Here is a 26653-nt window from a genome sequence, read left to right as displayed (position 1 = left end):
TTCATACAGTATGCCTGAGATTTTGTGTCGAAAAAATACAAGTGTTTTATTCCTTATAAAAACATCCAAATAGGTCTTCATTTTAAGATTAACCTAAACCGGACTCTAAACTTTTCATGTTGTACATGTGACAACAATCTCCTGTGTTCATTGGATGTCTGAGTTTATGGGGTTGACGGATGCAGATAAACATCCTAGCCCAGCCTAATTTTAACATGCATCAAAACTTCCAATGGAGGCTGAAATTGAAGCCTTTTCTTAAAAACAAAACAAAACAGTATTTCAAATATTGAGCTGGATTTAAACTTCATCCTTAACTTGACCTATCCTACATGTGACAACAATCTCCATCATCTGTCATATTGTATATCTGGGCCAGAGAAAGTGAAGCGTTTTCTTCCAACAACAACAACAACAAAAAAAAACACCCAAAGTGAGATTCAATTTTAAGATAAACTGTGAACCGATTACAAACTTTTGCTTTCCTCCAGGTGACAGCAATCTCCCCTATATGACATTAAAATGCGTACCCAGCCCCAAATCTGACTGCATTTTCTTCCTTTGGTCCGTCAAAAGGGCCACATCTCTCCCCGAGTGTCGTCTGGACATCGGGACGGCGGCCGCGGCGGTGTCATGTGGCGTGGCCGCATGGAGCCCAACGGATTAAGAGATTGCAGCGCCGCATTTATTTTTCAGGGCCGCGGCCGAAACCCGAGATGCGCGCAGGTGTCTGGGAAAAGCCCGAGAGAAAAAAGGGGAGGCCAGACAGATGCCCGGCGAGTAAATCAAAATGCATGTCCTCCTCCCGCGCGGCTCCTCGTCTTTAGGACTGACTCAAAACACTCGCGCGCGTTCGAGATTCGGAGGAGCTGCCGTGGCGACGTTTCGTTTGCGTGAGCCGCTCGCTGCTGTGCAGCAGGTGGTCGCGCTGAGCTTGGAGGTCGTGACTTCCAGTTGGCCTGAGGGGACGCAAAGTGGCGGTCAACCACAACAACCTCCGTGTCTTTTCATCACATACTCACGGAGCTGAATTTGTATCCCCTTACGAATGATCCGAAATACTTTTTTTTTTTTTTTGGTTTTTCCTCAAAATGTACTAATGGCCTCTCTGACATTCGCAAACGGATAATAATTGTAACCGCAACATCGCAGGTGCCGAACTACACATCTCGCGGCTGTTTCAACTTCGGTTCCTCCTGTCTCGTATGCGTGATCATTCTCGCTGTGCGCCGCTTTACTCGCTCACTCTTTGGAGATTCCCTTCCAACACTAACACGAGCCCTTTCCGCGGGAGCATGCGCAAATGCGGTGGCTACACGGACAGTTCCCCTTGACTGTTTTGAGCCTTTATCGGGCAAGTGACTATTTTTGCTGATGTTATTTGCAAAGGGTCGCCCTCTTGTAGCTCAGCGAGGTCAAGAACCATGCGGTCCTCGTTCAACCATGCAGAAGACATTGGCCCACATCGCAGATCACATGGCTGTCAATCAATCAACATGAGACTCGGCGGACATGTCCATCGTAACAGGACACTCGAAAAGGGACCAAGGACCCCGTGCCCTGAAATTGGACAGCATGAGCCCCAATTGCAAGCATTTTTTTTTTTTTTTTTTTTGCCTATGCCATTGAATGTGGGCGGAGCCTGGCATTTTTCAAATGTACAGTATTCATATGTTGACCATTCACTATAAAAATCAGTGCAAGGTCCATTCATTTCTGCTTCTTGGTTTTTTTGTTTTTTTTTGCAGTTGGATTAACTCTACAAGTGTGCTGAGCTTTTTCTTTGGCTTTTTGTAAAGCCACCCCAGAAGGCTCCCAGTTGTTGATGAAAATGCCGGCTTTTGCCCGGTAGCCTTCCGCTGCACGTGTCACTGTGTGACTGCTCAGCCTTAAAACGGCCACAAAAGCCACAAAGTCTGCAGATTGCATGGGAGGGAAAGTCAGCTCCCGGGCACCAGCTGTAATCTTCCTCACTGGCACGCATCATCAGAGCTAAACAGTGAGTACACACAATTTGTTGTTGATATTTGTTTGTAGCCCGCCACCCGCTCTGCAACCTTCAACCTCGTCACACATCGGCAAACGGTGAGTCGTTTTCTTTGATGCTCTTTACACGTGATTCCTTTTTGACTTATTTTTACACTTGAAATGATAGACAAGGCTGATGGCTGCCTTCAGCGAACGGCCCACTATCCACACCCTTCAAGGCTAAGCCTTTGCCACATCATCAAAGGGTGAGTCGTTTTTGTTTTTAAGTTTTATTTGGTGACCTCTGATGGGGCCAGCTGAAAGTTGCAACAACTTTGGTCGACTTACTTTTACACCTGTATGGAAGTTCTTGAAAAATTGCCTCTGCAGTTTGAAAAAAAAAAAAAAAAAAAAAGAAGTCCGTTTTTTTTTCCAATGCAGATTAAAAAGTTTAAAAAAAATTGAAAATATGAACAAGGCACATTGTTGTAAGATACTGAAAGTCGTAGTTAACAGTTCGGAAATTTTCCAACAGTTGATGTAATATCATCACTAACCACGTTCACATCCGTGGCACTCTGCTTTGGTTTTTAGCTTTTAGCAGTTTCAATTCTCTCCCTCTCTTGCTCTCACACACACACACACGCAGTGAAACAAGATCGCGCACATCTATCATTAATGTAGTTTGTCTGGAGAGATTTAGTGTGTCCCTGAGAAACCTGATGTCAAAGGCAGCAAATAAGCGTGACTATGAAATGGGGATTTGCTTGAAACTTCACACACACGCATGACTCATGTGCACGCATCCGCCCACATGATGTATAGCGATAGCCGCTGCAGCAGTGAGCAGGCTCCCAAAGGTGCCCCCCAAATTTACTGGCCCCTGCAACCACTTGAAAAGCACCTCATAAATTAGCGGCGTGGCCACTTTATTGTTTGGTGGAAGACAAAAAAAAAAAAAAAAAAAAAGACCACCAAATCGTCCTTTTGTCTTGCATGTTCAACATACTAAAAGATGCAAGAACTGAAATCGTCGCTCACCATTGAAATGAACGGAAATGCCATGAATCCGTTTCAGCATCCCCAAAAAGCCAACAAAACATGGTTGGAATCTGTTAGCGGGAAAATAGCACTCGAGAATTTTGTACTTCATCAAAACATATGCTGAGAAGTTACCTAATTAAATGCAATGTGTAACTGCTAAATTGCAATTCATTTGGAGTGGATTGCAAATATTTTGCACGCCATCATGTAGCATCGAAGCTGAATGACGTGTTCATCGATTTTGTCGACAAGATGTCATTTTTTTCATTGTATTATGGTTCCGATTTGCTCTCTCCTCCACGTGTGTTGATGTGATCCCGTTCGTGTGTTTGCCGCCTCTTCTGCATGTGGTTCTTGTAGCACCTTTTTTTTTTTTTTTTTTTTCCTTATCAGTAATCAAATACGTTGGCGCCCCGTCCACTGCAGGTACACGGCTAAACCTTACAAAACGCGCGCACACACACACACACACACACACACACACACACACACACACACGTACATGCGCCAAAGACACCGAGAGGGCTTAGATGAGACTTTTGTCTTGGGCAAGCTGAGCTTCCCAGCAGGTGGTCCACCAAATGTTATCTTAGTGACCTCTGTCCTGTGACACACAGACACACACGATATCAAAATGAAAATTAAAAAAAAAAAAAAAAAATTTTGTACAGTATTAGTAATATGAAAAAAAAAAATAGTCGTCACCAGTCATTTTTCAATATTTTCGGAAAACAAGAAAAAAAAATGTTTAGAACAAACAATGGTATTTTTTTTATTGGTAGTGTAACAAAAACTTCAACCAGAAGGGTGAACAAGTAAGCATAAGGAGAAAGAGACCCAATAAAAAAAACAAAAAACAATGTATGTTGTAAAAATTGTGTTTTTTTCTTGCTTTCCAAAAAATATTGAAAAATGACAATGGCAATTATTCAATATGGCCGACGATGTTTATTTTACGGCATTTACTTATTTATTTTGTGTTTTATTAAATAATAGTTTAGTGACTGATCATTTCATAATAAATGCTATCCTTTAGGGGTGTCCCGATACAACCTTTTCACTTCCGATACAATACCGATATCAATACGATACAATATCAGCAGGTATGATGCATGTTTTTATTTCCTTTTTTAGAATGAATTTTAGGAGACACTTGATCACGTGCTACTATTCAAAAAAAGAACAATAGTCAGTCACAGCAGGTCTGATGAAATACTGTATGACCCAATTATTCCAAACATTTGGATTACGTACACAAATTCAACCTCAAACATGAGAATGTACTGCACTTCAATACAATAAATACAAAATCAATGAAAGGACCCTGAGAAATAAGCCAAATAAAATCAATCAAAACAAATGATACTCTTTGAAGTGCAAAAAATAACCGATATAATCCGATACGGAGGGTTTTTGGGGACGATATCCGATATCAAGATCTGCTGTCCATCCATTGATGCACCAGTTGCTTGGCCACGCCCCTGAAAGGCACACATCCATGCAGCACATGGATACTACAGTAGGTATAGTAAGAACACTTGGGAAAACCATTTCTTTATATCCACTTTTTTATTTAATACGGGGCTATTTTTCTTTTTGGCATTTCAATCCATTTCAATGAGGAACATTTTTTTTTTTTTTATTATTATTATTGTTCACAGAATGATTTAACCTCATTAGCCGCGGTGCCTTTAAGTGCTAGCCGCTGCGCTATGAAAACATAGCCTAGCCTAGCATAGGCTCGCGTAGCATAACCTCGTGTAGCGCTTCATCTTCTTTTTCTTCTGCTTGTTAACTCATTTCTGTAAAAAATTGGTCACGGTCGTCACTTCTGCCAACAACAGCCAGCGTGCGCTTGGTGGTCTCGGCATCAGCCACCCTGCACATTGTCGCCATTATTTGCATGTATTGTGTGTGTGTGCGTGCGTGCGTGTGTGTGTGTGTGTGTGTGTGTGTAAGCCCACCAACCCAGAAAGCCCAGATGGGATGAGGGATCATATTCTTGATTAAAAATGACACCAGCAGCACAGAAATTCTCTTCGTGTGTGTGCGCGCAATGTGCAAAGTGCCACATGTTGGTTTTGTAGCAGAACGCACGCACGCTCACGCGCACACATCGAGTTAGGTAAAGCTCAGGTCTCATTTCCTGAACAAGTTGATCAATTCCAGATCTCCTCAGCTGGCCTGCACGCACGCACGCTGCTGCTGCTGCTCCTCGTGGACGAAGCGAGAGAAATGTGCGCGTTTGCCGCAATTAACCTTTAATGAAGTAGCCGGGCAGGGGGGCGGAGCCACCGAGGAACAATCCTTCGTGTGTTCGGGCCGTCGGAGGGCTTGGTGGGCCCTGGCGAGAGCCGAGTTGAAACTCTTTCACGTACGTTCAAAATTGGGAAAAAAGGAAATCTCAGTTTGGGGGTTGGATTGAAGAGCAGGTCGGAGTTTGAGTTCAACCTTTCAAAAAAAAAAAAATGCAACGTGTCCTTTCAGAAGAATTTAGATGATTGGTTACCAGAGGGCAGCCCCGCATACTCGCGGTTCGTCCGTCTTTCTGCGCATCTGTCTTTCTCTGTCTTTCTCCCCATTCAGTCATCCAGCCAAGACGTCAACTTGTTGTTGCTGTCGTCTTTGCTTCCTCGTCGCGCTCTTTTTTTTCCCGCACTTCTCCTCAGCAGCTTTTGGTGTCATTTTCTGTTCCTCGTTCCAGCAGCCGTGTCCAGCCCCGCGGCCGCTAAACGGCCTTTATTGTAGCGTGACGTTTCTTTTGATTACAGGAAGGTCTCACTTTACCCGTCACTTGGTAGCGCGGCGGATCGCGTTACCCGCCCGCAGTGCATCTGAGTGCAAATGCAAGCTTGCCTACGACCTACCAGAAGACATTTGGACTTGAAATTGAGGCCGCGTCTGCGTTTTTTTTTTTACTTTACATCCACTTGAGCAATTTTGCCTTCATTTCCGTATTGAAACGGTGAGGCCAATTCCTTTCGTTTTTCTGCAGACTGAAAACATTTCGCTTCACCATCAAAAGATCAATATGAGATAGCTGCTGTGAGTCGCACTCTGCTCCAGTGTCGTATGGTGTACCACAGGGTTCAATTTTGGGGCCCCTGCAGTTTTCATTTGACTTGCTGCCCCTGGGTTCCATGTTCTGAAGAAAGCACGGTATTTCCTTTCATGGCTATGCAGATGACGGTCGGATATCTCTGTCCCGCCAAGCAAAAAGGACGCTTTCTCCTTCAAGCCACTTTTGTCCTGTCTGGAGGAACTCAAAGACTGGACAGCACTAAACTTCTTGAACGGAAAGAAAACATAAATTCTGATGTTTGTTACCAATGGGCCTTGTACATCTCACCTTTTGACTTGGGCCACATTCGAATTGGGGTTTTAAATTGAACGGCGATTTTGATTTGGCCCGGCAAACGAGTGATGTTGTTAAATCCATCTTTTTTTCTTTTTTTTAATCATAGGTAGTTGTCTTAAGACTCTCCTTTCACAACAGTAAACCACACTTTTGTCCCATCTTGTCTGGATTACTGTAACGCACTTCATTTTGGAGTTGCGTTGTTTTGAGCAACGCGCTTACTGTTTTGCAACTTTCAGTTTTGTCCCGAGAAACGTCCAAACGCCGTAGCAGGTCAATACCAAGCTAGCTAGTCCGTGGGTGCCGTTCCGCACAAACACTTCACACTTGGTCCGACATCAAGTTCCGTGCGCCTGGCAGAGAGGACGTAATATCTGGTATCATTTCCTCTTCTGCCGAGCTGAGCTCGTTCCTCTCTGGCTTCTCCGAATCGTCTCCGATGCTCTTCATCCGTCTTCCTGTCTTTGCAGCTTCGTCTTTCTCCCTTGCCGCGTCCTCGCCAGTTGTGCCTCCGCAGCTGGCCGCGTTTGAAACGTTGCGGTCCCGCGACAGGTATGTCTGAACCAAGACGACCACCCCCCGCCCCCACCCCCACCCCACCTCTTCTCTCCGGGCGAAAGGCCAGCAGCCGCCTCTCACTCGACACCCTATTTTTTTTTTTTTTTTTTTTTTTTTTGACCACACATTGGCGAGCGAGTGTTTTCTGTTTCTCTTGGACGCCGCTTTTCCTTTTGCCCTGTCTGTCTGCGGCGCACGTCTGACGAAAACGGCGACCCCCTTTTTCCGAGGCGACGTGCTAGTTCTGGCGTGGCCGCCGTACGCCGCCTAACACGCGCGCCCGACCGGCAGATATTCGTCCATGTTTGCCCAATGCAAACTGCTGGACAAGCGGCGCTTTGGATTGCGGCGGCGGGAAAGGTGAGAGGCAGGTAACTGTGAGCGTTGATTACATTAGCATCGACACCCGCGCCTCTCACCCGCCTCGGCCGCTTCCTTAAAAGCTCTCGGCTGACCAAAGTCGGCCTTCTTGCGATTGCGTGCACGCGGCTCTGGGAATTGCCTCAATTACCTGAAATGATCGCGCACGGGGAAAAAAAAAAATGTGCTGAGGTGCACAGGGATAAGCTTTCAGGGTTATCTAGCGAATTTGCCAAAAGTGCTCTAAAATGTCAAAAGTGCCTCCAAGATGCTTTTTATTTTCTGCTGACTGCTGGAAAAGCTACCGCATACTTTGATCAACAGGAAAACGATGCACTTTACATGTTTGTGACTCACTGCGTCGGAGGTGCACAGAGGGCCTTGGAACGTGCAAGGTTCAACATAACCGGTTGACTTTTCCCACTGGAAATCCAATCCATGGTCACTTCCATTTTTGACACTCCAAACTGTCAAGTGAAATGCCGTTTCAGCTCGTGGGCCTGCATAGAACATTTTTTTTCTTTGGGGAAAAAAAAAAAAGGTTTGGGTTGACTTCCTCTTTAAATTTTTTTGGGGGGGTTTGTTTTTAAAGTTACAAAAAGGACAAAATGCAGATGTTTTAAAGAAAAACATTTTTGTCATAAAATGAGTCATTCATTAAAAAAAAAAAAAAATTACGAAGTTGGGAACTGAAAATCGGAAATCAACTCGAATCAGGGATTGAATCGTTACATCCCTAGACAACACATTTGCTCAAATGACCTCTAATAATCTTATTGTTGTTATTATCATTGTGAATCCATGATCTTCAATTACTTGAGGACACGGATCATGTTAACGATTCCCCGCAGTAATGTGCAAAACAATAAATATCAATATGCAGCACGTCATTTCTAAACATCTTTTCAAATGATCACTTCTACGGCTTTCCTAGATAATCACAATGTCCCATCACTCGCAAGCTATTTTTAAAACGTCGCGTCTCTGGAGTCGCGACGCCAACAAAATGGTTGCTGGCACTTGCTATGAATCGGAAAACGACGACCATTACGACCAAAGCCGAGCAAAAGTGTTTCTTTCCCATTTTTTTAGTGCGTGTATGCGTACAGCAGGGGAGTTTTCAGTACTTGGTCAGTCGTGCGTGCACTCAATTATGTCAGCGCTACAATGACATTTATTGATGTAAAGCAACACTGCACCACACACACACACACACACACACAACGCTGTACTTTCCGTGTGTGGAGCGTAAGTGTAAAGGCCTCGCTACTGTCAACGTCAAAAACGTCAACGTATCGAAAAGTGAGAAGGGGGATTCTCAACATGCAGCCGTCGCTCTGCAGCCAAGTCGGCCATCTTTACAGAAACGCTCGTTTGGACGGAGGCCATCTTCTACCTGCTGAGGGAGGATGGCAAGTTTTTTTTTTGTTTTTTTGACGGACCAACGTACACATGTTGACCAGGAAGGAAACTGGCTATAAATTTTCAGGACCTCGCTCGTCTGGTTCTCTTCATCATTTTTTAGACTAAAGCAGTTATTTAGGCCAAACCTGTGCTCGATTCCCGGCAAGATGTGGAAGGCTTCATCTGCATCTTTTCTGTCTTTTTAGGCCTTTGTCTGACTTTTTTCTTTTTTTTTATAGCTCAGCTCAGGCTCAAAAAGAACATTTGTGCTCGAGAATGTTTAGTATTTTTATACGCCGTTCCGTTCCAGTCGTCCCCACAGAGCTGAGGGCTTATAAAAGACATGTTGAGGTTAATGTGTGTGTCCTCTCTACTCTGCGTGTGTGTGTGTGTGTGTGTGTGTGTGTGTGTGTGTGCGCGCGAGTGTGTATTCATTAGGCAGAACTTTAGCAGAGTTCTTTTACTCGCAGCAATTTTGGTTTTTTTGTGAGGCTGAGCGGCGGAACGAACATCCTGACTTTATTGGCCATTAGAGAACTTTAGAACTGCGCGTGTGTGCTTTTGTGTGTGTGTGTGTGTGTGTGTGTGTGTCGAAGCCAATTTTGGTCTTTAAGTATCTGATATCACTTCCTCTGTTTGGCAATTGATACACGAGCGCTCCAGTCTTAGCTTTGCACACACGAGTGATCACATGCGCACAATCGACATTGCGCAACCCCTTCGAGTTATTTGCTTAGTTCAACATTTACCATAGCATAAATGACGTGTTTAATAATGCATTTTATTTGTTGTTTGAATAAAATCTACCTTCTGCATTTGCCTAGCAGCCAACGCGAAGTTTACGCCACAATTGGCCTAAAAGAACAGCGTTTGCGAGTACCGCCGCAAAATATGTTTCTGTATTCATAAATACACGTGTAAATTTCTTTTAATGCTAAAATATCATGACAATCTAATTGTGGTTTTTGGTGGAATGGAATGCAAATTGGGTTTGAAAATGCAAAATTCAGTCTGAAATTCCTCCTTCCTGAAGTGGAAGTAATCCACATTAAAGCACTCGACGTTGCGGGATGCTCCCTTTATGAAAGCTGCTCTAAAACATTTGTAAAACATAGATCATTTACATCTCCGCACCATGTCATTCAATTAAAAAAAAAAAAGAAAAGAAAAGATTGACGTCTGATCAAAGTCTTCCATTGGCGTGTGCCCGCTTCCCCGAGGAAGTCCCTCCTGGGCGAGCTGATTGTCCGCCGGTCACGGTGGTCCTCGGATGAAGCTGATCAGCGGCCCGCTTTGATGTGACTCCTCGAAGGTCAAGTGGAGAAGCGGTCGCTGATCACGCCGTCGCAACGATGAAACACGACGCCGACGTGATTGGTCGCAGGCACGTTTGGACCCGCGCACTCTACGATAGCGATTTCAGCCACGTTTGTCTCAAAGAAAAAAACAAAACTTGATGGCCGCGAAATGGAGCGCAGACTTCAGCTCGGACGTTTGATTTCATTTCCATTGGTGCGTTCGTACATACAGCAGCTTGTCACCGTAACGTTATGGTGCAGTGACCCATTTCTTATTACAGCCCATAAATGCCCATTTGCTCTGTCACAGAACAATTTGATTCGTAGCAGGCTGGCTTTTTAAGGAAATCTATCATATTTTGGTTACTTTTTTTTTTTTTAAACTGCATGGACATAACATAGTAAAATACGCTTTAAACACAATATTGATGAATGGCTAGATGGATTTTTTTTTGGATACTTTATCTTTATCTAGACAGATACAAGTTTGTATCCAACTGCAGATTTGCTCCGTGTTTTTTTTTTTTTTTTTGCACCGTTTCACAGCACGACCGCAATCGTCGTCGTTGTTGTCGTGTTGCATCGGCTCTCATCACGTTCATCTTCCCTTTTGGCAGTTGTGTGTCACCAAACACATTGCACTTGTTTTCAAAGATCATTTGGAATGATTCTACACCCCATTTGGAATTTTTTTTTTTTTTTTTTTTGTATATTTGTCCTTCTTTACACATCTTCCCACTTTGGCCTCTTTGCCCCCCCGAGAGACCCCCCGCCCCCCGCCCAGCCCCCTTTGGGTCTTGTCAGAGGAAGATGAAGTCCGAACAGCTGCCCGCCTGCCTGCCTGCATGTCGTGAGTTATGGTGGCCTGCTGTCCTCTTGGCTTTTATTGAGAATATTACACCGGCTGATGTAAATATGACTCTGACAGCAACAACCCCGACCACTCTATCCCCGCCCCCGCACCCCCCCCCCCTCGCCCACCTTCAACCTGCTACACCACTCTGTGCATTTGTGTGCGTCGTATTAACTTCCTGACCCTGAGGCACTCCTTCATCTGCAGGAAACTGCACAAGGATGGGATCCCAAGTGATAAACTGCCCCAAACTTCAAGAAGGTCTTCTTTTTTTTTCTTTGTGTGTTGACTTGTCTCCATATATAGATGTATATTTCGTTGAAGGTTCCACTGCGAGTTCCAGCTGAGCAGTAAATAATTTCATCTTTTCGCAGACGGGCCCTGTCCCCATGTGGTCGGTCGGCTACGCCGTTTTTACGGCCGCGTCCCGGAATTTATGAGCGTTCCGTTTTCATCTCCCTCTCTTCTGTTCGCGGGCCTCTTCATCATGGCCTGCTGGAGACAAAAGAAAGGTGGAAATGAAGAGAGAACGTCTGGAGGGAAACAGCCGCGTGTGGACTGCAGCTGCATGGTGAGCAATGATTAGCTTTGACCTGACCCAAAGGTGTAAATTCTCCATTAATGGCCCGTCAATTAGCTTGGCTGAGCCTGGCTGCCACTGGCACGCACACACGTACATAAAAGCACATCGGCAGCCAAGCGGGGAGCAAACGTGTCTGTTATTACGATGGCCTGTTTCCAAGCCGTGATGAATATCCGAGCCCCTCTTATGAAATTATTCCCTCGTTAGGACGGCGGCCCGCGATGAGACGCCGCAACCGGATTAGCCATCTGCCGGCCTCGCGGGCACGAGGCGCTGATAGCATCAGAAAGAATTAGCGCGCGTCCAAAAGGGGCTTGTGTTTCCAAACTGCGTATTCATTTGGAAGAGGCTGAAAGATGTGATGGAATTAGACGGAGACCTCACACGCGACGTTTGCGGGAACTTTGGCTTCCTCCCGAGCTTGACACGATTTTTCTTAGCCTTCTTATCAAAACTCGCCATCCGTTCACCCATCAATTTTCTATAACGCTTCAAATGTTTCGGGTAACAGGTGTGCGTAAGCCTATCGCAGCTGATGTTGCGCAAGAGAAAGGGGGAGTGGGGGCGCCGGGCGCAACCTGATCCGGCGGCCGGCCAATCACAGCGCACGTACATCCACAGCAAGCAAGCATTCACGCTCACATTCACACCTTTAGACAATTGTTAGGCCTCTATTTACGGAACTAGCATAAATCCTGCGTGCTGGCCAAACTTTGGGGTAATACCCGATATTTGTAATTCTGCAATAGGGAGGTCTGCGCCGCTGTGTGGGCGGTCAGAGCCCACTTCCGTCATGGCTAATCAAACAGCTCCTTTCATTCCCCTGTCGCGCACTCGAGTCTCAAAAAGCTGTTTGGCACGTACGCCTGCGCGGCAAACATTGCACCAATGCAAAAATCAGGTTCCGCTGACATTTGCGCCACGGCTCAGGTGCGCTGTCTCGAAAAAAAAAATTCCAAATCGAGCCCCGCGGCTGGCCGTGTGTCAATTTCCTGAAAAGATGCCAGACGATTTTCCACGTTTTCCGTTCCTCAACAGCAAAACGGACGCGCAAGCAAACTCGCGCTGGTCTCGGCAGCACGTGTGCGGCTGGCCTTGTAGACGGGGAGACTTTGGCTATTATTGCAATTTGGAAGCAAATAGACAGTAATCCCTTCTCTTTGCTCGGGAGGAAAGATCGCCTTACTCCCGCCCTACCCCCGCCTCTGCACGGCAGCTTTCACTGGATGTGACCTCCACAACTGATCCGAAAAGTCTGGACGGCCGCGAGCTCGCCATGCTCGTCATTATGGGCTCATGCTCGCTCATCACGGTGGTCTCCCTCGGTTGAAGCCGCCACGCGCTTCCGCGTTGGCCATGATTCCAGAAGGCAAAACGGCATCTACGCAGCTACGTTGTTCTTATCAGGGAAACAACTTCTTGACGTATCGACTCTATGACTTTATTGAAGCGCAAACAACACACTTGGCGGCACAACATGCTACTGGCTAAGGGTCCAAAACTATCGATTGAAGCTTGCCTGCAAACCGCAAAACCCCTTTTTTTTTTTTTTTTTAAATGCTGATTTCAAAATCTGATGAGCCTGATAGCGGCGGTTGCCAGTTGTGCAGCTGCTGCCTAAAGTGCATTGCAGTGCGAGAATGCCCCGCGGCCGTGTGGCGATGTTACCTCCAGCGGTGCCCCGCAGCAACGTCGCTGCCGCGGCTGACTCTATCGGACGACTGTTTACGGCCATACGGCCCGCGACGCCGGGTCGTGGCTGCGTAAAAAAAGTCAAACCGCCGGCGGGCCGTAAAAAGACCCGCACGCGGCCGTGGGGACAAATTCGAGCATTAGCACCTCGCTAATTACAGCCCCTCGTTTTTGAGTAAATTCCTTCCTGGTGTGTGACTTCCGGCGCTGTAAAAAATGAAAGAATGATGCATGAGAGCACAGCATCTAACCATGTAGCGGACTCCACACTATAGCGAGGAAGAGATACTATGCTCTAGAAAAGATTTCATAAATGAACAATTTCATTCAAAAATATATGCATATTTATGTATCGTCGCTGTCCTGCGAAAAACACTTGTGTCCAATTTTGGGGGAAAAAAACTAATAATTTTCACGTTAATGCGATGCCTGTAAGGCGGAAACACCATTCACATAAAAATAAGAATTTTTTTTAAAAAATGGTATGTATGTATATATATATATGAATGTATGTATATATATATGAATGTATGTATATGTATGTGTATATATATGTATATATATGTATGTATATATTTATGTATATGTATATATGTATATATATGTATGTATATATGTATGTATATATATGTATGTATATATATATATGTATGTGTATATATATATATATGTATGTATATATATATATATATATATATATATATATATATATATATATATATATGTCTGTATATGTATGTATGAGGTCAACTGCATGGGATTACTGCAAAGCCTTTTCACAGAATGTTTTATTTACACATCTTCCCCCAAAAAATGGTGCGCAGGGGGTTCACCCCCTTTCCCACACACCCTGGGGAAAAAAAAGCCCATTTGAATCCCTCATGTCATGATGATCAAAGCAAGTGCCAAAAATAATTGAAGACAAACCCCATGGCTATTATGCCACCATAAAAGTTATCACGCACCCTTTGGAGGGTGCACCCCCACCACACTTTTGCAATCCCCAGCATGTAAGAATCACACGCAAAGTCATTGGCGACACTTTGGTGACCCCCGAAAACATTTTTAATACCAGCCACCCCCAAAAATGTCAATAAATATACGTTCCCGCTGTCCCTCGCGGGCCTTTCTTCCACGTGGCCAATGCAGAGCTGTCATTATCAGCAGCGAGGAAGCCTTTGCTCCGGCCGTGGCGCGTTTGCCGAGAGGAAATAACCGGCAGCGAAAAGCCACACATCAAATCCACACTCGTCGCCGGCCGCTCGTCCGCGTTGACTTTCCAAAACAAGTTCCCGCGCCCAGTTCGTAGCCGCCGCTGCAACAACATTGCGGCCGTCGGCGGCGGCGACGGCGGCTCGTCTTTTTCTTCTCCTTCAAAGGCGGCAAGCTAACTGGTCCCGCATGTTGCAGGCCCCCAAGAGCCATTTAATAGCTGCTTCCAACGTAGCCAGATCACAAGCAATTGGCGATCACGATCCGGTTACGCGTCGCAGCCTTCCGCTCACTTTGATGCCGAGCGAGCGGGACTTCTATCTGATCCGCTGGAGATCTCCGCAGCAGGTTGTCCCCACCCAAAAGCAAAACGGATTGCCTACGCTTTGACTCGATGACGTCTCTCAAGCTGGATCAACAACAGGAAAATACGCACCAAAAAAGTTGGCAACTCTTAGGTGTGACTTTTGGGGGAGGGGGGATTTTTTTTGTTTTTTTTCATTTTTTACATTCTGTTAAAAATATACTTCCCATTAAGTATTGGCAAAACCGGTTGTCATTTTTATGTCGTATGTCTGATAAAGTAACATGTAATCTAACTTAATTACTTTTGAATCAGCTTTACACAATCAGGATTTTGGAGCTGATCATCAAATAGCGAGTTTAAAAAAGAAAGCGCACCGTCGTCTCATATTACATTCATGTACACAACAAATTGGGTTTGAGGAAAAAAAAAAAACGTTTATTGTTCAAATATTATTACTTTCGTTTTGAAAGGGGAGTTGGAAACGAAAAATGCTTGCAATATCTCAGTGTTTCTAAAATTTGCACTTCTGATATTTTAGCAAGACAAATGAAATGGATGCACATCATTTGCTTTTCGTGGGTCACGTCAAATGATGCGGCGAGCCGAGCCGGGCCGGATCTGGCTCCCGGGCTGCGAGTTTGACACCTGTGTTGTAGAGCATGATTAGCGAGACTTGCATGCATCTCATAGTTTGCCCGGCCCCCGAATTCTAAACCACAATGGCGGTTTTCCAATGAAGCCGCACAGCTAAGCGCACGTCCGTCCGTCCGCGCCGCAGCTTTTGACGAAAGGCAGCGCTGAGGTCGCGTTTCGCCATTAAGGGTTAGCGAACATGAAATGCCTCGATGAAAAGTGCTCCAAATTGCGGCCCGGCACAAAAAAAAAAAAAAAAAAGTAGTCTGTGCCCACGCATAGGAGCGCAGTGTTGTAGGGCTGCAAAGACTGCGAGCGAAACGCCAGAAAATAAACAGGCACCAAGCCGAGTGACTGATGGAGGGGGATTGACCTCAGCAGCGACGACACACACACATGCGCGCGCACGCGCACACACACACACACAAAGGTTGTTGTAACACAGACACTTGTTGCTATGATGCCCATTTTGCAATACATCCGCTCTATTGTCTCATGAGATGAATGTTTTTGTTTTTGTTTTTGTTTGTTTTTTCTTTGAACCAATTGAAGTTTATTGTCACTGAGCATTAAAAAAACGAAATAAGACTCAGTTGATGTCAAGTCCATGCCCAACACTTCTTCGTGGGTCTCTGTTAGTATTGTACTGCCCCCAGGTGGCAAGGTCACGCATACGTTAGATATGAAGGCGCACAATGTCTGTTGAACTGAAGCAAAAAAAAAAAGTTGCCAAAAATGGTTGAATTCTTTACATTCTATCTGATTATGTCGTTATTGTATCTTTTTGTAAAGTTCAATGTTACAAAACTTTTTGGTGTCTGACTGGATCGGATTAATGTCAATTCCATTCATTTCAATGGCGAAAGACGATTTGAGAATTGAACTTGTATCTCAAGGCACGAATGCCACAGTCCAAATAACCAACTTCCAAACATAGTTACAAATATTAACAATAGAAATCAACTAAATGCTACCTCTTATGCGTGCTGTGAAGCAAAAAATAAATTAAAAATCACTTCGTAATCACATGTAATTATTTGAACATTTTAGCAACTTTCTGCTGTAATTTTCTATTGCACCAGTTGTTTTTGACCTTGGTTAATTGTCCCAGCAACCTAGTAGGATTGTTGCACAATTTCATATAAAAACTATATTTCGTTATAGTTAAATTGGGGAACTGCCATGCTTGTAATAATAATAATAATTGTGGTGGTAAACATTTTTTTAACTACAGAAATAGAGCTATTAAAAAAAGATATCAAATTTTCAATTCCAATAAAAGATGAGAATTGTTCAGTAATTCACTTTTGTTTTTCTGCTTTTTTTTTTTTGTCAAGGTCGATGAGTGTTCAAGACACCCAATGTGAAGAAGCCTAAACGGGTCTGAGTGTCGAAAGGTGCTTTCATCTCCTCTTCTTCCTCTGAGGTAACGGGATGGATGTAAACAAACAATTATTGGCCCGGGCCGTCACTGGCGTGCGGCTAAGCGGTGCGGACGGCCAGCTTCTGGCTTTAATAACGGCGCGCCCGTCCTTCAAGAATGTTCCTCATCAGCCCCTCGCGGCGCTCGTCTCAGGTGGAACGCTCGCCGCGGGTCGTCCAGCGTCGCTCCGGTCCCGCCATCGCACATACGCCTCGGCGACATCTTGCAGCAATCAGCCGAATTAGCGAAAGGTCGCGGCGGCGGGAGGTTGTGAAAACAGGCGGCGGGCCGATTAGGGGAAAGACGAGCTGCATTCATCAGCGGTGGGAATAATTCCTCCCCAAGAGTTTTGATCAGGCTTCATCTGTGATGAAGCGATGTTTACAAACACTGTCAGGGGCCCCAGCACGGCACTCTGGGGTGCTCCGTTGCACTCGTCACACCACCTTTGGCAATGTCCGCACTTGTCATTTTAACCAAATATTTTTTTATCTCTTAAATTTTTCTTGGAACGGGTAAATAAGGTGGAGACATTTCAAAACTTGATTTTTCAACAACGCGGACAGGAAAGCCTAATTATAATAATGATTAATGATGTATTGTTATTGTGTGCACCCGTGTCCCTTTTAATTTTGCTGTTAATTATGCTTGATCAGATTTTTTTTTTTTTTTTTAATGTACTATACTACGCTAAACTTTAAAAGCGTTCCAGGTATGACTTTCTTCTGGCTTTTGATTGGCTAAAATGGGTGCAGGTTGTCACTGGACAAACTATTGTTATTGTTGGTGGTATTTTGTGTGTGTGTTTTATTTGTAATTCCATTGGTATGGACAGATTTTTAAAAAGTATAATAACTTGAATTTTTTTTTAATTTATATTTTCGATTTTTTGTATATTCATTTGAAAAAAAAAAAGGTGTGTTGAATTGACTCCATTTCATCTGGATCCAGATACATTAAGTAGATAAAAAATGTACCTGGACTTTTAGTTGTTCGGCCACTTGGCGAACTAAAATGGAGTAAATGCCCCAAAACCTTTTTTCCGTCCCTTGAATGGCAATGTTTTTTCTGCCTGTGTGGACACAGTCTTGCCTCGTTCTTGTCCTTCAGTATTTCAGGTCGACTCGGCATCCACAAAAATGCACTTTTACCCTTGGTGGTGTTTGACTTTGTCTTTTCTGCACGCGAATTGGACGTATAGGTCAGCGGCTCATTTGTTTATTGCTTTGTGCTTAAGCTCTTTTAGGAAATTGGACAAAAGTGTCCCCTTATAATGTTTGCTGAATGTTGGTCAAATCCAATCATAATGCACATGGAACAACTTGAGTGCTCTTGTTTGACGTATGCAGCTGATCATTTGATCCTTTTTCTACTTGACTGGAAGGCAGATGCCCGCTTTGTTGTGATCGGCATTCTTTGCAAAGTGCCAAACGACGTGACTGCATGTGACTGTCGTCATTCATCATTACAAGCGTGTTATTAGCTAATATATTTGGTTTCTTCCACATGCAAGATGGGCTTGAAATGGCGTCCTTGTTTTTGTTTTTTGGAGGGAGCGGGCATTGTTTTTGTTTTCCTGACTATCATCCATCATCCATCTGTAAAATATGCTCCCGGCAAAATCACTTTATTGAATCCAAAAACGTCGTCTTGTTGAAACACCCGAACAGTTAGCTAGCTGTTCAAATATTTGTACACAACTATTTTCATCGGTATTTTTCTTATTCATTTCATTTATATGGATGTAAATATGTGAGTTGATGAAGAATAGGTTCGGGTAGATAGAGATTATTTCAATATCTGCCAATCATTTAGTCCCATTTTTGTGAAGACACACATTGCAACCCAAACCAAAATTTTAATACTTTGGGGTTTTAACTTTCTCCAAAATGTAATTGACTTTTTGGGGTTGTAAATCAATTGAGTTTTTGATTTGTATGTGATTTATGGCCTTTTATGGGAAAAAAAAAAGAAAGATAGAAACCTAAAACCAATGGATTTGATGTGAAATTCTAATTCTAATGATGCAATTTCCCCTTCTTAGGTCTAAACTATCACATTTGAATATGACATCAAAAAGTCAAATTTTCCCATTTGGAAAAGTCAACAGGGACGACGAGCAAACTTTATTGTTTCCATGACGCGCCTAATTGTAACATAGTCGTTCACAGTACAAAAAAAGATATTGAAGTGAATATCAAGTAAACACACGCCGACCTGATCGTGTTTCATTTTTTTTTTTTTTTTTTAATCTTTTGCAAGTGAGCGCATCACGTCGTCCTCGTTGATTTGTGCGCGCTCCTACAAGAGACGTGCGCGCCCCCGTCGCCAGACGCTCTTTGGCTCCTCCAGGTGTCCGTCAAAGTGAGGTGAACCTCTTAAAAACAAAACACCAAAAAAGTGTTTTGGACTTGAGTGAAGTGTGTGCGTAATATTTCCAGCGGTGGGCGTGTCGGCCGGGAAGAAGGCCACCTCCACCTCCACGCGCGTCAGGTTACTTTTTTTTTTTTTTGAGTGACAGCGTCACCATGGCGAATAATTCCACGCCGGGCTATTGTCTAGTCCGCGCCGTCCCCGGGCTCGGGTGACCGACCAATCAGGCTCCACGACCACGCGTGTTTGCCAGCTTGGAATAATATTTTTAAAAGGGAGCTCGGGCCGCCACGAGCGCTGAGAAGCAGGAGGCGCAAGAGGACGACAAGAGCAGCGGCAGCAGCGGCAGCAGCGGCAACGGCGGCAACGGCAGCAACTTTTCCCCCCGCTCTTCCCCACCAACTTTTGGAGCAAGGACCGATTTGGTTTCGGGGTTGTTGTTGTGGTGGGCTTTTGCGTGTGTTTTTTCGGGGCCTTGTCTGATGTGCCCCCCTTCCCCCATGGCCGGTGCGGAGCGTCACTTTGCGGACTTTTTGCGCTGAGCGAGCGGGGGAGGGACGCTCCCTTGGCGCGGCAAGTGTCGCGCCAGGTCGCGGCGGCACCGGCACCGGCACCGCCACCGGCACCGCCACCGCCACCGCCACCGCCACCGCCACCATGTCCATGCTGCCGACGTTCGGCTTCACGCAGGAGCAAGTGGCGTGCGTGTGCGAGGTGCTGCAGCAGGGCGGCAACATCGAGCGCCTGGGCCGCTTCCTGTGGTCGCTGCCGGCCTGCGAGCACCTGCACAAGAACGAGAGCGTGCTGAAGGCCAAGGCGGTGGTGGCCTTCCACCGCGGCAACTTCCGCGAGCTCTACAAGATCCTGGAGAGCCACCAGTTCTCGGCGCACAACCACCCCAAGCTGCAGCAGCTGTGGCTCAAGGCGCACTACATCGAGGCGGAGAAGCTGCGCGGGCGGCCGCTGGGCGCCGTGGGCAAGTACCGCGTGCGCCGCAAGTTCCCCCTGCCGCGCTCCATCTGGGACGGCGAGGAGACCAGCTACTGCTTCAAGGAGAAGAGCCGCAGCGTGCTGCGCGAGTGGTACACGCACAACCCCTACCCGTCCCCGCGCGAGAAGCGCGAGCTGGCCGAGGCCACCGGACTCACCACCACGCAGGTCAGCAACTGGTTCAAGAACCGCCGGCAGCGGGACCGCGCCGCCGAGGCCAAGGAGAGGTGAGCTGCGACAGGGACAAGCCTCCTTTCGTCCGCCGCACCATTCGTTTGCAGCTCAACTCTAGTGCGTGGCCCACCAAGCTCAATTCGCCAACAAAGTGCCACGAATCGACTTGAACGCGCGGCACAAAGTGCTTCGCAGTTCAAACCGACAACAACGAGATATGCCTCCAAGTCGCCATTTACTCCAACGAATTGAGTTCCACTATGTGGCCCAGTAAAAATACAACAACGAGCTCACTTTGAGGAGTGTTAACATTTTTTTTTCAGAATTCGGACTACCTGTTAATATCATAATTTGGACTTCTTTTTTCGTGCGTAGAAAATATGGATTTGGGGGATTTATATTCTACCTCCACGTGACCATTCTGCTCATAAAATTGATATAATGTTGGTCAAAGCAACCAAAATGTAGGCCGAAGACGTTCAATGTGTAAAACTGGCAACAATATTTTACTCTTGATGGGCCGTTAAAACCACAAGTTGTTCCCTGGCTGATTTTTTTTTTTTTCTTCCTCCCTTTTTACAGTCGAAGCAGTTGTACTTGCACATTTAACATTCGAGCAAGTTTTCGTTCATTACAGGCAAGCAAGCAACCTCCCTAAAATACATCCCAACATAAATTGCCATAGAATTGAGATATCGGGCGGGAAAATATTTTAGTGATAAAAATAGTATTTTGTGACGACCTGATCAAACCACAAGTTGAGGTCCTGGCCTAACTTCTCAAACTTTTTTTTTGTTTTGTTTGCAGCCTCACTAAACGACATCATCTATTGCCACAACATGAATAATGTACACCAAAGACATACTTGCATTTGTGTAATTAATGTAAATGGATTTTCACAGTATTAACTCATCAATTCCTGGCATTGGGGCCCTGATGCTAAAGTTTTCACTCCGCTGTATAGGAAAAGCGTTGGACTGCACTGTACAAAAGATGTGCAATTGCATGACTGTAATTAAGTAAATGTCAAATAGTTGACCCCTGATGACCCTGCAATCAAGCCCCAACTTGGGAGCCCCAACCCCTACATTTAGGACCCCTGCCAAAGATAGGAAAGCAAATTCATGTCAACCTCACTCAGGGGTTGCCAAAATATCATCTTCATTTCCACAGACATATACTTGAAAACCTTATTTTTCTTCTTAAACATTTCCAATGAAACTGGACCCATTTGGGGTCCCTGGCCCTAAATTTAGCCCCCCTGCCATATATAAATCAAACCCCTCCCACAGCTTAGTGAATATTTGTATTTAGTCACTCTTCAACATCGTGACAACTGTGCAGCTTTTACTCCAAATGGCTGAGGACCTAAAACAGATCCTGGGTCACTTGTATTGCCAAAAATAAAGTACTCCTTTTTTTTTTTTTTTTTTTTAATTATTGGTCGCTGTCATATATGTTGTGCTAAACAAAATGAGTCAAAGAAAAGAACACCATAGCATACATTTTGTCTTCAAATAAAAGTTCAATTCGGTGTAAAAAAGTTGCTGTGCATGGCGCTCGCCATTAAAAGGCCAAAGTTGTGATCTTGGAGTGGTCCTCATGGATGAAAGCAAGCAAAACGACAGGCCACGCCCTCAGCTGGTGCCAAAAGTCTCGGCGTCTTTTAGTTTCGAGAACCGCCGCTATCGGATGAGAAAACGGACAACATTTGGCCAAAGGAGAAAAGACTCCCAAGTCCGAGTGCAAGAAGACGACATGTTGCAGTCAGTCAGGTGTTTGCATGCACGCCGCATGGGTGGGTCGGTGGGTGTCTTCTTTCAGCCTCAGGCCACTAATTCGAGGCTGAAAGCTGCAAATCAATCACGGCTTCCCCACACACACAGAAAGGGAGGAAAAAGAGCGAGCTGCACTGCCGCATTTGCTCCGACGACAACACGATCAAGTCATTTCACTTTTTCGCAGAGGAAGAAAAAACGGTTGCCCAAAATTAAAGCTGCTTTTAAAAAAGAATGTAAACATCCAACTGCCCTATAATCCCCCTAAATGTTTTGCTATAGTTATAATAAGAATAATAATGCACACAAAAGACTTTTTTATAACGACAAACAGGAATTCACGACAGTTGGGCTGCGGTTGCACACCCTGGCACAATCTGTAAAATATGGAATTTTTTTGTGTAGAACTTATTACTGCAGCCGTCTCATTATTTTCTTTTTGTTTCACGAATGTGCTTTTCTGAAACGAGTTCAGTATTTTCACAAGGCACTTTTATTATTATATGAAATACGGTTTTCTCACATTTTACAAATTGGCAGAATTTTTAAGACCACAAAAACAATTTTAAAAAACTGCGTGATAAAGAAAAACACATTTTCTGTAGGATTCAAATAAACCTGCACTATAAGAAACACAATTTCTTTTATTTCATTTTTGGGGGGCGGCAATTGGGAACAACTTTTAAATGTAAAATATTGACATGCATTTATGGCGACAATGTTAGTTGTTAGCACAACAAAGCAAGCGGGTTTTTCGCTTGTTGTCCAAAACTACCCATTTTGGGGGTTGTTTTCTGAAAAAAAAAAAGAAAGAAAAAGAAAGTTGGGTCAAATTGACCCAAGTAGTGGATTGCTCCTTTTTTGACCCAAAATTCAGTTATTTCTAACCCAAGTGTTTTTAGAGTGAACAGATTACATGCATGTAGTGTAGCCTCTATTGCTCAAAAGTGACGTATTATGAATATAACTGCCATGTACTGTCATTTGTATTCATGCCTGCCAGTTCCACTTTAATGGAAAGCTTACTTTCCAATGATTATTATTCCTCTGTATTAGCTCTAGTGAGTCATTTGTCATATATTGGGACTGCGTCATTTGCTCACGAGCCAAAGAACCGCGCAAAACATTGACCGCCTTTGCTTGTTTGCAGGGAGAACAATGAGAACTCCAACAACAACAACAACAACAACAACAACAACAGCAGCAGCAACAATAACAACAACAACAGCAGCAGCAGCAACGCACTGACTTCGTCGCTGAACGGAACTCAAACTCTTTTGGGCAGCTCGGACGACGACAAAACGCCCGCGGGCACGCCCGACCGCCACACGTCGCCCAGCCCGGCGCTGCTGCTCGGCCCGACCGGCGTCGGCGGAGCCCAGCTGGCCCCCTTGCACGGCCTCCCGCCGCCGCCCGGACCCAGCGCTGTCCCGGTGGCCGGCGGCGTCGGCGGCGTCGGCGGCGGTGCTGACTCGGCCCACCACCACCACCATCATCATCACCATCATCATCCTCCTCCTCCTCCTGCTCATCATCATCATCATCATCATCCTCACCACCACGCGATGCATCACGACTCCATTCTGAACCCGATGTCGTCCAACTTGGTGGACTTGGGATCGTAGAAGAAGGATTTGGTCGACAGCTGTTTTTTTTTTTTTTTTTTTTTTTCTGAGAACATGCAAAAATGTGCCAGTGGGATTTTTTTTTTCGGGGGGTTGGTAAAAGAAAGCACTTAAAAATAAAGGAAGACCTTTTCTCTCTTCAATTGACAACAAAGGTGAGGCGGGTGGAAAAAGGACAAACGCAAAAGTGTTTTAGCAAAAGTGTAACTCGCCAGGTTATTGAAAACAATTCAAATAAAAACGTCTTAATGGTCGCAAATTTTTTCTCGAGGTGGGTTCGGTTTGTTTTTCTTGGTTTACAGGGTTTTCCTAGCGAGCCCATGCAACTTGTTTTTGTGCAGGCCGGGAGTGAAAAGGGGAGTCTCCGTTCTCCTCAAGTGTCTTATTCAAGAGCCTCATGAGATGAAAGAACTTTCAGTCATCTACTATGATTATTATTATTATTATTACTATCGCCATTTGGAGATTCAAAAAAAAGACTGCATGTGAAGTTGACATGATGAAGCCTAAAAGGAGTCGCCTATAGTTTCTTATACCCTTTACAATAAAAACACAAGAAATTTGAATTCACTTGGACCATTTCTTTCATTCGACACTTTTTTTTAAAAAACTTTTTCCTCTCATGTCGGATTAATGTCAGAACAGAACTTCGTAAACAAATGAAAAAAGGGCACAGAAAATGATTGTATTTCTTCTCTGTTTTGACTGTATTTGATCTTTAATTTTGTACCTTATCTGAAGCTAGTAAAAAAAAAAAAATCAAACTCAATGTAAGTCTGAGAGCAATTGACAGCCGTTTAAAAGTTTTCCATTTATTACCATTCACTCTGACCGATTCTCTTTAAAAATGCTTACGATATATATTTTTTAGGTTATCAAACAATTCTATTCAAATGTAAAACAAGTGCTTTCGAAAAAGCAGATCTTTTTCCAAATGTGTTTTGTGACATTGTTATGAAAGTGAGACAGATATTTGATACAAATGAATTCAATGCAAACTGAACGAATTAGGTGTGCTTTCCATAGTGGTCTTTGCATTTTTATTTTTTAAATCAGAATTGGTCAAATGGAAAAAAAAAAAAAAGTGTACACTTTGGTCATCATGATAATGACGTCACTGCCGTTGCTTTTCGTCTCCCGCGTTGTGTGAATGTTCGTCTCATAAATCTTGTGTGGTGAAGCGGCAAACGGCACAAATGAGAAGCCTGAGAAACAACGTGATAACGTCAAAAGCGTTACCATGGCAGCGTGTCGTAAACGCGATGTTCTCCCACGCAAATGAGCGCGTAAAAAGTCTCGTAAAACACAAAGCAGGCCCCACAAAACGTTTCTCGTGTGGAAAAGTGATCAGTAACACTTCAACTTGGGCACTTGAAGCACGTGTCGCTGAGTATGAAACGTCAAATGTTTTAACAAATACATCTTGTGGGAAAACAAGTGTGTGTGTGTGTGGTATATATATATATATATATATATATATATATATATATATATATATATATATATATATATATATATAAAAATATATATACAGTATATATATATATATATATATATATATATATATATATATATATATATATATATATATATATATATATACTGTATATAAATATATATATACACACACACATACACACAGCCTTAGTGGATTTCAAATTGTCCATTTGAGTTGAAAGCCGACATTCAAAGGTGATTTTGGGTAATTGTTGAGCAGTTTCATTGATCTTCAGCTTCAACTTGTTTCCTACGTCCAAGGTTAGATGAATGACCATCAGATTGTCAGACTTTTAGTTGTTGTTGTTTGTTTGCTCCGCGTCAGGTGGGAGCAAGGGGGGAACATTCGAGTGTGACACATTACTGGTCCCACTGGGGAAACTCTTCACTTAGCTCCCCATCACAGAGGTCAGGGGTCAAACGTTTATAGCACGCAAGCGGCCTCCAGTAAGACGGAGCCACTTCACAGTGCTGACTGCTGCTTAGTGCTTCACCGTGTAATCGTAAAAGTGTACCATTGTGCACTAATTGGGAGCATTATTTGAATAACTGCAGAATTCACCATTTCAATTTTGGCTTTGAATTGAGGTGCATTTTTTTTTTATTTTTGCGCATTCATTGTTTTGAAAATAAAGTTATTGTATAATTGAAGGGACATGGGGGGGGGGGGGAATGTTTTCTCGTGTGCACCGGAAAGTTTCTCCTGCGCACAAGAAACGTATCTTTCACACGACGTTACAATCAAAACCAAAATTTGCTCAAAACCGGTTGCTGTTAATTGCAGTTTTGTAATGTGTAATAAGTGGTGTCAAATAAATGGAATTAAACTCAATTATATCAGCTAACATCAAAATTGCTTTGAAAATTATGCAAACTACTTTAACAATTTTTGTGTGCCTTTCCCACATTTATTTGATATATTTTTAAAATCTAGAATTTCTCACTGAATAACACCTCTACGTGAACTTCAGCCATATGGCGAAGGTGCGTATCCGTACACTATTTGGTGGTGGTTTATTTTCAGGTTTGCTTGTTTTTTGGCCTTGACCGAGCTCTCCCAGCGGCATCTCTATGGACTAGCAAAAAGAGCTCAATCTGTTCTGCTGCTGCCAGTTGACATTTTTGACTGTACAGTATCAGGTGCAGGCTATAAAACACCACTGTGCGTGTGTGGATTGTGTTACAGTCAAAAAATGGAGCAAGATGGCGGCGTTTGCTGAATGTTGACGAGGACAAAAAAAAAAAGTCTCGGTGCTTTCCCAGGTGGTAGCCATGCGCGTCCGACCGGCACAACTTGGAAGCCATTCAATCCCCTCTGATGACTTTCCCAGCGATTCGTCACTCGATAGCGTCCCATGAAAAGCGTCGGACGTGACGATTAACGACAACTTTTTGGAGTGTTTTTCACCACCTTCAGCTCACTTGAAGCCCGAAGGGCACGTTAAAGTCTGCAGTGTTCAAACTGGCCACGTTTACATGCGCACATATATTCGGATTAAAAGCCCGATTGGAATAAAAATGCT

The 26653-nt window shown here is 44.2% G+C and overlaps 1 protein-coding gene across 9 annotated transcripts; it reads left to right on the top strand.

Annotated features, from left to right (window-relative positions):
• Positions 1-1634: 1634 nt before the first annotated feature.
• Positions 1635-24199, top strand: six2a (SIX homeobox 2a). 9 transcript variants are annotated; one of them, XM_086045773.1, is made up of 7 exons: positions 1639-2234; positions 6841-6922; positions 10795-10840; positions 11051-11104; positions 11218-11414; positions 16608-20283; positions 23159-24199. In XM_086045773.1, the coding sequence occupies exons 6-7, from the start codon at positions 19724-19726 to the stop codon at positions 23631-23633; spliced, it is 1035 nt and encodes a 344-aa protein (XP_085901899.1). In that variant the 5' UTR covers positions 1639-2234; positions 6841-6922; positions 10795-10840; positions 11051-11104; positions 11218-11414; positions 16608-19723; the 3' UTR covers positions 23634-24199. The 9 variants fall into 9 exon arrangements, with proteins under 9 accessions (XP_085901896.1, XP_085901899.1, XP_085901898.1 ...); XM_086045770.1 differs by lacking the exons at positions 6841-6922; positions 10795-10840 and having other exon boundaries at positions 1635-1658; positions 1749-2234; XM_086045772.1 differs by lacking the exons at positions 6841-6922; positions 10795-10840 and having other exon boundaries at positions 1639-2085; positions 2156-2234.
• The last annotated feature ends 2454 nt before the right edge of the window (positions 24200-26653 follow it).

Source organism: Filicampus tigris, chromosome 11 (assembly GCF_054856515.1).
Source record: "Filicampus tigris isolate MCC_2025a chromosome 11, RoL_Ftig_1.0, whole genome shotgun sequence".
Classification (NCBI taxonomy): Eukaryota; Metazoa; Chordata; class Actinopteri; order Syngnathiformes; family Syngnathidae; genus Filicampus; species Filicampus tigris.
This window is presented reverse-complemented; position numbering and strand designations above follow the sequence as displayed.

Bases quoted from the DNA above. Each gene is read 5' to 3' on its own strand.
- six2a (XM_086045770.1), top strand. From the start codon at position 19,724: ATGTCCATGCTGCCGACGTTCGGCTTCACGCAGGAGCAAGTGGCGTGC. The intron at 20,284-23,158 runs GTGAGCTGCGAC...GCTTGTTTGCAG, and splicing joins GCCGCCGAGGCCAAGGAGAG to GGAGAACAATGAGAACTCCA.